The sequence below is a fragment of the Kogia breviceps genome, chromosome 3 (assembly GCF_026419965.1).
Source record: "Kogia breviceps isolate mKogBre1 chromosome 3, mKogBre1 haplotype 1, whole genome shotgun sequence".
Lineage (NCBI taxonomy): Eukaryota > Metazoa > Chordata > Mammalia > Artiodactyla > Physeteridae > Kogia > Kogia breviceps.
In genome coordinates, this window is record NC_081312.1 from 77,706,295 (window position 1) to 77,719,403 (window position 13,109).

Below are 13,109 nucleotides of genomic sequence, written 5' to 3' on the forward strand. Positions count from 1 at the left end.
TTTGATTCCAGAACTGCCGTGTAGCAAGTTGGACCAGTTTTCCCACCGGAAGCTTCTTTGAGAACTTGCCCTTGATGGGAATGACCTACCCCAGCCCGTTGATCATGAGCAGCTCCTCCTCCTTGCCCATCCGGACACTGAGCAGGCAGCGAATCTGGCCCAGGGCAGCCAGCAGGCTGATGGTGTCGCTCACGGAGGCCTGGCTGATGGTGTAGGTCTTCCGCAGCGCCTGCAGCAGCTCCCCGATGCTGTCGTACTGCCTCTGCAGGAGGCTGAACATCATCCGAACCAGCTCTGAATCCTGGATCTGGTCCTCCTGGGCCCAGCAGATCATGGTCTGTGAGATGAGCTCCTTCAGCGTCGCTAGAAGGACAAGAGGAAGGACCAGTACTGAGGCTGTCAAGGCTCAGGAGAGCTGCGTACTTCCGCCACGTCGTTCAGCGATAACACACATCATCAGCTGGGCAGGGTTAAACAATTCTTTTTTTAAGGGTGGGGTATGGCAGGTAGAGAAGTAGCACCTATTACCAAAAGGCAGGACCGTGAGCCGTACTATAAGAATATCTCCACTTTGAATTGAGAAACCTAAATATTCTATTTGGATTAAATGACACTAAATGACGTTTGAATGATGCTGGATGTAGAAGACGAAATAAGACGCCTTCTTGCCTTCAGGGTGCTCACAAGCTGTAGTCTATCAGTGAAATGACTGGGAATAAACTCAGATGGGCGCTCTCGGTAGCCTGTGCCCCATCTTTAACAGTCTAGTTTTCTACTCCATATCACCAAATATGGCAGATATCTGCTCTACATACAGTAATGGCTCATCATAAGGATATAAAAATAGAACTTCATTACCAAAGCTGCAGAAGAGATCTAGATGTAATGGATTAATTTAATTTACCGCTGTGTCTATTAACCCTTGGGTGTTTTAGGTTCAGATACGAGACATAAGCTGAAACACTTACAAAAGGATACCCAAGGCAGAGAGAAGCACAGTTAAAACATGTTCCCAAGAGATCTCACTAGGCAGGGATTGCTGACTAATATCTGTTAGGTTAGATAATATCTGTACTCTCTGACAGAGAAAAGTTGTTTATGGTCTAAGCCTGGGCTCCTCTCAGGAACTTGTTTCCTCAGTAGCCAAATGTAAAAGGTCCCGTTTCTCCTACCTAATAGTCACACTAAGGAATAAAAGCAGGACAAAACCATCGACACTCTTGGTCGCAACGTAATTTTATCTAGTCCTAGTCCTGTATGTACAGTTCCCTCTTAAGCCTGAATTTGGCCTGAAAGAATTACAGTTCCCAATATTTACAACCAAATTCTTTGCAGAGATAACACACATCACCACAGTCCCCGCCACACATGAAAAGCAACCATCAGAGCTGCTTATCAGCTCAAGGGCCATTCCAACAGGGAATTTTACAGAGTCATAATGAAACCAAGCAAATATTAGCTTTCCCTTAACCTGGTTTTCAGATTAATTCCAGATTTGGGCTTGCTCTTAGCCACCCAATGACTTATCAATCCAAATCAACATTTGTAGCCTAGAGAACAAAACATTGCCAGCAAAACGTCTTATGAGAGGGCAAATGGGAAAGGAAACAGCTAACTATTTTTTTTTTTTTTGGAAAGGGCAAATTTTATTTTATTTTATTTTAATATAGTTGATTTACAATGTTGTGTTAATTTCTGCTACATAGCAAAGTGATTCAGTTATACATATATATACATGTATACACACACACACATATATATATGTATACACAGTCTTCTTTTTAACTTTTATTTTCCATTATGGTTTATCACAGGACACTGACTATAGTTCCCTGTGCTATACAGTAGGATCTTGCTGTTATCCATTCTCTACGTAATAGTTTGTATCTGCTAATCCCAAACCCCCAATCCATCACACCCTCCCCCCACCAATCCTCCTTGACAACCACTGGTCTGTTCTCTATGTCTGTGAGTCCGTTTCTGGGAAACAGCTCTTTAACCTGAAAGGGTGGAGTGGGAAATGCCCCACAGGTTCTTCATCCAGGCCATCCTTCAAGGTACATATGAGACAACAGGATAAACAATTATCTGTGTGTGACCAAGCTAATGCTCAGTTAAAAAAATGTGGCCCCGGGCTTCCCAGGTGGCAGCAGTGGTTGAGAGTCCGCCTGCCGATGCAGGGGACACGGGTTCGTGCCCCGGTCCGGGAGGATCCCACATGCCGCGGAGCGGCCGGGCCCGTGAGCCATGGCTGCTGAGCCTGCGCGTCCGGAGCCTGTGCTCTGCAACGGGAGAGGCCACAGCGGTGAGAGGCCCGCGTACCGCAAAAAAAAAAAAAAAAAAAAAAATGTGGCCCCAAGATCCTGACAGAAAAAGCAACTCATCATTGTGTATTGATGGGCAGATGTAATTCAGCCAAAGGCATGACATTTAAGGCCATTCTTGTTGGACAGGGGTTCAAATGGTGAGACCAAGGTCCAGAAAGTGAGAGAAAGAATAACTATGAGAAGAAAGCAAATTGGGGGGTGGGAGGAAACATTCTTAAGAACCCTGAGAAGCACAGCATACTTTGTGGCCTGACGTATGATAGAGACCTGGCACCCACCAAGCAAACGTAGACTGAATCATGAACTTCTAAAGGTATAAACACTTCTGAGATTGAGAAAATGGAGCATTATACCCCTGGCAGCAATGCTGTTGACAATTCCTCAGATTTTAATTAGCTCCCACAAGCCAGGATCAGAGAAGAGGGTAGAAAGGTTAAAAAGAATACATTTTCTTTTTTGCTTTTTTTGTGGGGTTTTTTTGCGGTATGTGGGCCTCTCACTGTTGTGGCCTCTCCCGTTGCGGAGCACAGGCTCCGGATGCGCAGGCTCAGCGGCCATGGCTCACGGGCCCAGCCGCTCTGCGGCATGTGGGATCTTCCCGGACCAGGGCTCGAACCTGTGTCCCCTGCATTGGCAGGAGGATTCTCAACCACTGCACCACCAGGGAAGCCCAATACATTTTCTAGAATGTGGTAGGCTCTCCATGTATCTGTACATCTGGGGATTAAAATAATTAATGCACATAACCATGTCTGGCATATACCATGGGCTTAATAAAGGGTAACTATGCTATCTATGCCATTAGATATAAAAATGTGATCCACAGACCACTGGGGTCTCCAAGACCCTTCAGGCAGTTTGCAAGGCCTACTGAATTTTCATAATAATTCTAAGATGTCGTTTACCTTTTTAATTGTGTGGATAGCAACACTGATGGTGCAAAAGCAACAGTGAGTAAAACTGCTGGGGACCTAGCACAAATCAAGGCAGCAGCACCAAACTCTATGCTTTACTGCCACATCCCTAGAACAACGCCTAGTGTCTCATAAGAATGCTCTGAGTGAAATATAAAGATTATTAATTTTATTAACAATAAACTCTTGAGTATACATCCTTTTAATATCCCATCTGACAAAATGGGAAGCATGCCTAAAGCACTTCTGTTGTACAAAGGTCAGTGGTTTTCCTGAGGAAAAACACCTGTGCAATTGTAGTGATTGTTATGAGCTAAACTAGGTGCTTATTTCATGGAATGACATCTTAATTAAAAGAACGACAGACAAACTATGGTTAATTACATTTGAGTAACAGATATTTTCTTAAAAATGAAAGAAGACTGTCACTTGAAGGAAAACAACTGATAGTACCTATTGCCAAGTTTATCATTTGAGCTTTTCAAGTGAAAACTAGAATTTTGCAAAATGCTTATCTGCCACTGTGAATTTGACAGCTTCCCAGCACTTAAAGACTTTTCTGATTAAGTTGTTGACATTAATGAATGATTTAAAAATATTTTATAATAAAATGTGCCAACATTTGAAAGCTCTGCATAACTCAGTGAACCAATAATTTCCCAAAGATCAATGCATGATGTTACAAAAGCATCGTGGGTAAAAGAATCCATTTAACATGCAAGATAGACCAATGGATTGTTATGTAACCAAATACAAAAATTTCTTTAAAATGATTTCGGATCCCACATAGCAAATTAACTTTTGAGGAACTATTACTTGCTGAGTTTTGACGTAGTATCAGAGAAGAATATCCACAATTAACTGAAAAGGCTACTAAAAATACTCCTTCCCTTTCCAACTATATATCCGTTTGAGGCCAATTCTTTAACCAGATATAAGAATTTAAAAAAAAAACAACCAGAATCCAGACACAGATTTATAAAAATGCAAAACAATGTCACTCATCATTTTTTTAATTTTTAAAAATTCAGTTGTTTTTCATAGAAGTATGTTATTTATATAACATGTAATGGGTTTACTATTTATTATTATTTAATTTATTTATTGAAGTACAGTTGATTTATAATATATTAGTTTCAGGTGTACAACACAGTGATTCAATATCTTTATAGATTATACTCCATTTAAAGTTATTATAAGATATTGGTGGGCTTCCCTTGTGGCACAGTGGTTAAGAATCTGCCTGCTGCAGGGGACACGGGTTTGAGCCCTGGTCTGGGAAGATCCCACATGCCATGGAGCAGCTAAGCCCATGCTCCACAACTACTGAACCTGCGCTCTAGAGCCCACGAGCCACAACTACTGAAGCCCGTGCGCCTACAGCCCGTGCTCTGCTACAAGATAAGCCACCACAATGAGAAGCCTGCACACTGCAACGGAGAGTAGCCTCTGCTCGCCGCAACTAGAGAAAGCCCGTGCACAGCAGCGAAGACCCAATGCAGCCAAAAATAAATAAATAAATAACAAAATAAACCCATCATTGAAAAAAAATATATTGGCTATATTCCCTGTGCTGTACAATATATCCTTGCAGCTTATGTATTTTATCATAGTAGTTTGTACCTCTTAATACCCTACCCTATCTTGCCCCTCCTCTCTTCCCTCTCCTGACTGGTAACCACTAGTTTGTTCTCTGTATCTGTGAGTTTGTTTCTGTTTTGCTATATTCATTTGTTTGTTTTAGTTTTTAGATTCCACATATAAGTGATAATACACTGTATTTGTCTTTCTCTGACTTATTTCACTAAGCATAATTCGGTTTATTATTTTTAAAGGAATTAACAATCATTTTCTCATAAAACTGATAATAAATTAGAATCTAAAACAATTCTAATTCAGTTTTAAATGTGTAACGTGATAGATATAATCCTCATAAACTAAAGCATTTGGGGATCCTTGGTAAATTTTATGAGCATAAAGGGGTCTCAAGACCAAAATTTAGAGAATCAGTGGTCTCTATAAAAGGCCTATGTTAGATGATGGCTGTGATTGGAAAGCAATGCTTTCCCTACAGCTGAGATGAAACCCTGTTCCATTAGGCTATGTGATTCTAATCAAGTGGCTGAGACCTGAACCTTGAAAAATGCAGCTTAGGAAGTTTTCTCTGTTTGTTTCTGGATAGGAGGTAGACTAAATGAGAGTATAAAAAGAGTAAGACAGCTCACATTGAGAATTAAAGTGAAGATTAAAGAATCATTATCTCGAAAATTGAATCCTGGCAGTCGGCAAGGGGCCCAGCCGTTACTCATTCATCACCAAAGGGCTTCCTGCCAGCTTGAAGAGCCCTAAATGCTTCCTTCTTCCATTTGGGTTGAATATCAGTCACCTTGGGAGCAAGCGGGGGGCCGGGTATCTTTGATACCGAGGTTGCTGGGCCTTCTGCAGCCTGCTCTGCGGCCAGTACAACGGGGTGCACAGAGAAAAGGTGGGCTTCAGGCTGCAGAGGGCGGCATTAAACTTCTGCCCCCGACATTAGCTTACCTTTCAGCAAAGACTTCACTCTCATTAACGCTGGAAACCAGGGCTGTCAATTCCAGAAGGCTTTGCTCTGAAGGCCATGTATATCTAGACCTCAGGACAGACGTCACTCACCTGTTTCTGCCTCTTCTCAACTTAGTAGCTGAATTACCTCCAGTTGTGTCCCTCCTAAATAAGCTTATTAATAGAACAATAATTTCTGTTATGTGCCCAATTTTGAGTAAAGAACTCTATATATGAAACTATTACAAGACACAGTAATTACCCACAGCAGCCGAGCTGGGAAAACTAAATACATACATGTGAAGAAGAAATAAAGTGTAAAATAAGAGGTGAAACTGTGTTGCCTGAAACATTTAGAAATAAGACAACTTATAAGAAGGTACAACTTCCATTGTAATACATATACCCAAAAGAAATCAGAGAAGAGAAATGATCAGATCTCCCCTTCTTACTTTTTTCCCTAACGAGTCCTTTATCTAAAGTTCTTTATGTTTCTAGAATAGGTCCACATTACATGGAGACTAAAGAAGAAGGGAGGAAAAAGTTCTATCATGAAGTTGAGAGGGTCCCTCCAAGGGAGATACAAAACGATCTGAGAGAAAAGACATTCCAATGGTTTGGAATGCCATTTGCCTTCAAAATAGGATTCACACAAGTAGTTCACGTAGTAAATACTTATTTTTTGTTTTTTTCTGGTATCAATGGGAGAGTGCTGACAATTTTGGAAGGATTTTCAACAAAGCAAACGGAGGCGATTCTCGAGATATATTTGAATCTCTTTCTTAAGCAGAGACAGATGCAACTAAATATTGATTTCATTTCTGCTGTTTTTTCTAAATTCATCTTTGGAAATGCTGCCCTTTAATGACTAAAGACACTGGTGTTCATAAGAAACACATCTCTATGTCTGTGAGTCTGTTTCTGTACTTAGAGAACGAATTTATGGTTACGGGAACGGGGTTGGGGGGAGGGATAGATTGGGAGTTTGAGATTGACACGTACACATTGCTATATTTAAAATATATAACCAACAAGGTCCTACTGTATAGCACAGGGAACTCTACTCAATATTCTGTAATAACCTATATGGGAAAAGAATCTGAAAAAGAATAGATACTTGTATATGTATAACTGAATCACTTTGTTGTACACCTGAAACTAACACAACATTGTTAATCAATGGGAAAAAAATTGCTAAAACTACAAAAAAAAAAAAAAACAACAACAACAAAAGAGAAGAAAAGAAAAGAAATACATCTCCTGAAGGGGGCGAGGCCCTGGGAATAAGGTAAAGGTGAGGTGGAGAGGTCAATCTACGGTTTGCCATCATGTTCTGGCCCCTGTTACTTTCTCATAATGTGCACACACGCCTAATTGCTCCACTCAGAACCTTCACCCCATGTGATAAAATTGCTTCCCCAGTCTTGGTTGCAATGCTAGGATTTTTATCCACCAATTTACCTGTTCCAGGAAGGCCTTGTCAAGTAAACTGGATGGTTTAGCTCATGGGATTTTAAAAAAGCTAGCGTGCTCTTTTCAAAAATGGAAAAGAAAGAAAGATAAGTAACCAAGCCCTTGTTTTTCTGTTGAGAGATAAAAAATCCTATGAAACAGAACGCCTTTGGGAAGCTAGACATGTACGTGTGGTTTCCTTGATGATTATAAACAGCTTCACTTATGAAATTATTAACATTCTGACTCACACCTTACTTTTGTAATTAGTCTAATTAGGGATAGTCAAATCTAGGCAATTATATCAAGTATATGATCTAGAAACCGCATTTTTTTTTTTAATGCGGTACGCGGGCCTCTCACTGTTGTGGCCTCTCCCGTTGTGGAGCACAGGCGCCGGACGCGCAGGCTCAGCGGCCATGGCTCACGGGCCCAGATGCTCCGCGGCATGTGGGATCTTCCTGGACCGGGGCACGAACCCGTGTCCCCTGCATCGGCAGGCGGACTCTCAACCACTGCGCCACCAGGGAAGCCCTAGAAACCGCATTTTAAATGATTGCTCAGGCTAACTCAGAGTGGAAATATTTCTAAGGCACCGTATTGTTTAGGGAGACTTGGTGACTGAAAGGTAGCCTAAAAGAAAAATAGCTACTTCACTACTTAATTTCTCAACTAGTCAGACATTCCACATAAGAAGAAAGGATCAGAGTGTCTTCAAATTAGAGCTAGCCTTAGTACACTGGTTTGGGAGCCCAGGTAGTCTTTTGTTGGTTAGTTGTTTTTTTCCTTCCTCTTGTCACTTTGTAACCTCTTATTGGGCCTCAGAACCTCAAGCCTACCATTCTGTGAACCTAGCAAGCAAATTCTCTAGGGAGTCACCCATCATACTTGGTGTAACGCTTTTCTAAATGGTCAAATTACCAGCTTTGCCATGCCAACTACAATAAGAGAAAAGCCATTTATTCTCATGGTACAGGTTTAAATTTTTAGGCTTCAGAGGTCTGAAAAGAATCTTTTCATCTCTAAATTTAGACCACAGTCCAAGTGGCCATCAAACAAGGAAGTGCATGCTTATTATCAGAGAGCAGATGTTGGCCACTGGCAAAGCAAATCCCTGCAGCTTACAGATTCCAAACCTATGCTGGTGTTACATTTCTTTGAGTGTGCTCTTAAATCTGGGTCAGTTTGGAAGAAAAAGTGTTCCCGATTACATTGTGGAGAGGGAGCAAACAAAACTGCACTGCACTTAGTTTAAACTTAGAAAGCAATTTATAATGCTCACACTTACAATGGGAAAAGAAAAATAATTATGTGTCTCTAAATTATGTACACTTATTTTTAAATTCTAGGTGATTAAAAAGTCAGCTTGCGGCATGCTGCAAATGCTGTGGAGGCGTAACAGTTGGTAGATCAATTCCGACTAGAAAGAACAAGTGTATTTTGACCTCTGCTTTCTTCCTCCCTGGGGTAGGCTGAATAATGCCCCTCTACACCCCCGCCAAGATGTTCAGCTCTAAATTCTCAGAACGTGTGAATATGTTACCTTACATGGCAAAGATACTTTGCAGATGTGTTTAAGTTAAGGATCTTGAGATGGGAAGATTATCCCGGGTTATCTGGGTGGGCTCAATGTAATCACAAGTGTCCTTTTAAGAGGGAGGCAGGAGGGTTAGAGTCAGAGAAGGACTTGTGATGACAGAAGCAGAGGTTGGACCGGTACCTCTGCTGGAGGGGCCACCAGTCAAAAAATGCAGGAGGCCTTTTGAAGTTGGGAAAGGCAAGAAGCGGATTCTCTCCAGAAGGACTGCAATGCTACTAACCCGTTTTAGACTTGTGACCTCCAGAGCTAGGTGATAACAAATTTGTGTTGTTTTAAACCACCAAGTTTGTGGTAATTTGTTACACCAGCAGTAGGAAACTAATATAGTTCCATGGATAGGAAGTCCTGGGTTGAGGATATTTGACTGTTTTCCTGAAGCTCCAAATCAGACTGGAGCATCTCAGTGAGCAAGTACTACAGACACTGGGACCTGAGAGAGAGCTGGTTTTCTAAATTTTTTATGAGGCAACTGGAGTAAATAAATGACAGGGTTGCTGACAAAAGCAAAGTCTCTCTGGATCTGGCCCAGAGCTTGTGTCAAACGAGAACAACATCAAACGCAGCAAGTACCCACCGTAGAACCGCTATGGCCCATTAGATAATGTACACGCATCACAGACAGCACATTCTCTAGTTCCCATAACACAGCTTTTTGGCCTCTACTCCCCCTCTGAACATCAAGGGTAGAACTGCCTACATCTCAACACTACCTGCTGAGTCTATGAAAGATGCTGAAGGTGATGACCATCATGGCATAATGAATATTCCTGACACTGAGCCAGCATCCATTTGACCATCCTTCCTTCTTAACAGAACTCTCCTTCTGTACCGATATCTGCCTCTCTACCTTATGGCCCATGTTCCTCTGTGAAAGGACCCAACACCACTACAAAGGTGGCTCTGTTGACTGAGTCACCAGCACATGTTATTTTCTAGGTCACACTCATCGGTTCATAAGTTGACCCATGATCGAGTTCTCCAAATCAAAGGTGATCTCAGGATCCTTGCCTCGGATATCAGGGCAGAAGAAACTTTCTTGCTTTTCCCTTGGACACTGTAATGCATGGATGTAAGACCCAGAACTACAGCCATCATGCTGTCTGGGGACGTGAGCAGAGCCAAGGGATTAACTCAACCAGGGCCTGGCTCCATCTTTAAACCTCCAGATACGCCAGTCAAAAAAGTCCCTTGTCAGCTACTCTACCTGAATTGGGTTTTCTGTTCTTTTTTGATGAAAGCATCTGAAATGATAATTGTGGAGGTAAAGTTCTTACATATGACCTGTGCTTTGTATTTTCACTTCAGAAGCTGAGAGGGATACCAACTTCTAAGTATCAGAACATTAAACTGAGCACTGCTTTAGTGAATTCTTATATTCCCTTCCCTTACCCGTGAAGTAGGAATTATTATTCTCTTTTTTACAGAGAAGAAAACTGAAACATACAGAAGTTACAGAAATTTGCCTAACATCATAAGTAGTAAATGAGCGAGCAGGGATTCAAACCTTGCCTGCTAGAATCAAAACCCATCTACTTTACCATCTTAGTGCTGCTTACCCACAATAGTTTCATAAAATTCAGAAAAATAGTTATCTTTATTAATGCTTTAAATTTATACTGCTTAGATGTTCTCTTAATAAATTCCAAAATGGATTCAGAAATAAATCCTGAAAATCATAAAGCTTTAGCTCTTTTTCTAACTGACTCTGAGCTGGGCACATTAGTTACTCTCTCAGAGCCTTGGATTCTTTACCAATAAAATGAAGTGAACAATATACAATCCATGTTGAAGAAAATGAATGGGAGTGTGGTCTAGTGACAAGAGTGCGGGGTACTTTGTTCCCGCTCTGCCTGTGTGACTTTGGTCAAGATGCTTTACCTCTCTGTGCCTCTGTTCACTTCTATGAAGTCAAGTCACTTGTGGCTTTATATTCTATGATTCTGTGTCTATCCAACCCACTGAGCTCTTGAAAGGGTTGTTCTAATTTATTAAAATGGTGAATGAATGCCTATGGCTTCATCGGGTAAAACGGATGAGCATCAAGAATTTTACCACTGCTTTTTAATGCTACTCAGCTTGCTCTTACCCATGATGTTACCCAGCTTGCTCTTACTAATAGTAAAACCTGAGATTGAGGAAGTAAAATCTTAAAATGCCAGCAGTTACCGACCATGGTGAGGAAGTAGTCATTATCAAAGCATCACTGCACACCGCTAATCACTTACATCGAGGAGATGAGCCATGGAAACTTGATGGCCTTTCTGATGACTGTCCTGATTGCTGGAGGAGAAAGAGCCCTTCCTATGTCAGGGGTCAGAGGGCACAATAACACTCTTCAGATTTAGTTGGGAAGATTTACTGGGGAAAGTCTCATGCCCTCTGTGGTCTGAGCTCCAGAGCTTCCTCCGGGCTGAAAGTCTGGTCTGTGTTACAAAGTATGCAAATACCTAGACTTCTGAGCAAAGAGGGTCAGGGAGAAAGTTAAATCCATCCACTCCAAGGAGATTTGGAAAAGTCATCATGCTAATTTCCCTGAACTTGCCTGGTGCCTCTCTGGCTCTGGCTGTGCACTTGGTGCCACTTTTGCCTCATTTCAGTAGAACAAGGATGCTATTGAGATCACTGAGAACAAGGTTAAAAGGCCCTGAAAACCTGAAAGGCAAAGCCTGCAAAGACAACTGGACATTGTTGTTCTAAGAAAGAACCGCTCTGTTTACGACGGGGCCCAGTGAACGGGCACTGGCTGTCAGACCCCCAGAGGCATGTGATGGGCAAGCGCCCCACCGCCTGGCTCTGCAGCAAGCAGCTGAACATCTAAGAAAGCAGCCAGCTCTCGTTCATCTCAGCTCTCCATTTAATTTTGGGACATGTCTACTTGTTTCCTTCTCTACGGGCTTCCTTGGCTGAGGAATAAGGATAAAAGTTCAGGCTGCTTGCTAGAACATTCTACTTCTCACAACAGTAGTAGCCAATATTTACTAAGAGCTTCCTGTGTGTCAGACTCTGTGCTAAATGCTGTATCTGAATTATCACTTAACCCTCACGACCACCATGTAAGAATAGAAAAGACAGATGCGGCAGGAACTGAGTTTCTCCAACACGGATGGCCGTTGTTAGACTAATCCTCACTTTATTTTTTATGTCGGCAAAGAAGCACTTCAATTTAATAAATGAACCAAGGATCTTGTAAATAGGGGGTCTGCTGAGGCAGTGGGGGAGTGAGTGCTGTACAGGAGACGGAGCCTCTCACCTCTCTGCACAGCTGGACCCTACAAACTGCCCAGTCTCGCTGGCCTGGCTGCCCTGGACCTTGGCTCTCAGGGCATGCCATATGGGGACAGTCTCGTGGCGGCTGGCCATTTCTGCTAAATCTGTTTCCCTCTCTCACGCGGTTTTCTACCTTGGCCAGAGCATCCCCACTTGTGAAGCAGACTGCTTCACCCCCAGGACCGTTGCCCCAGCTGGCTGGCCACCCTCTCCCGTTAGAGGCAGCCCCGCAAAGCACCAGTGAGACTCAAGGTGCCGGTCCTGCCAGCCCATCTCTGCAGACTCCTGGGGTCTCATCCATCATATGGAGATAATTAGCCTGTTGTTGCTAAAATCATCAACCAGCCTCATAATCACTTTCTCAAAAACACTCAGGCGATTAAATGACCGATGATGACGACAGGGTAAAGAGCACAGAGAGAACAGACGATGTTTGCTGATGTGTTAGGGAGGGAAATCTCTGAAATGAAGATGAAGCAGATGGGACAGCAAAGGACTCAGGGACCTGAGGTCTCTGTCTTTACTCTGTTGGGAAAGCACTCAGATTGCTTTTGTTTTTGTTTCGATGTCTCATTCACTGTGGAGAATACACTGACGGTGAGGTAAACTCCCAGCCATGCATCCTTGATGTCTGTGCTTCCCTTCACTCCCTCCTGCCCTCACCCAGCACCCCTGCACAGTTCTGAAAGAGTAGGGTCCCTGCTCTGGATATGGAGCTTGATTCCCACCTTGGCCTCTTTTTCACATGTTGCAAGAACCTTGTCCAAATTATTTTGCTTCTCTCAGGCTTAGCTGCCTAGTGTACAAAATGGGAATCTGGCTGCCACTATATCTGGCTGTTTGTTGTGGGATAAACTCAGATGAGGTAAAACTCAGGTTCCAGCACGGAACCTGGCACAAAGCTGGTGCTCAGTCGATGGTAGTTTTTCCCTCTCCTGACAGACTCTCTTCTCCATCACAAGAATGCAAGCTACTCCGAGGGTGGGCCTCACATCGACTGATCAAACA

The 13,109-nt window shown here is 42.6% G+C and overlaps 1 protein-coding gene across 10 annotated transcripts in view; it reads right to left on the reverse strand.

The window, feature by feature from the left end:
- Positions 1 to 13,109, reverse strand: part of RYR3 (ryanodine receptor 3) — a 550,085-nt gene that overhangs the window by 142,360 nt on the left and 394,616 nt on the right. For all 10 annotated transcript variants that reach the window (XM_067028902.1, XM_067028901.1, XM_059058605.2 and 7 more), the window contains one exon: positions 90 to 363. In XM_067028902.1, the coding sequence (XP_066885003.1) occupies positions 90 to 363 (274 nt within the window). The remainder of the gene's footprint in view (positions 1 to 89; positions 364 to 13,109) is intronic.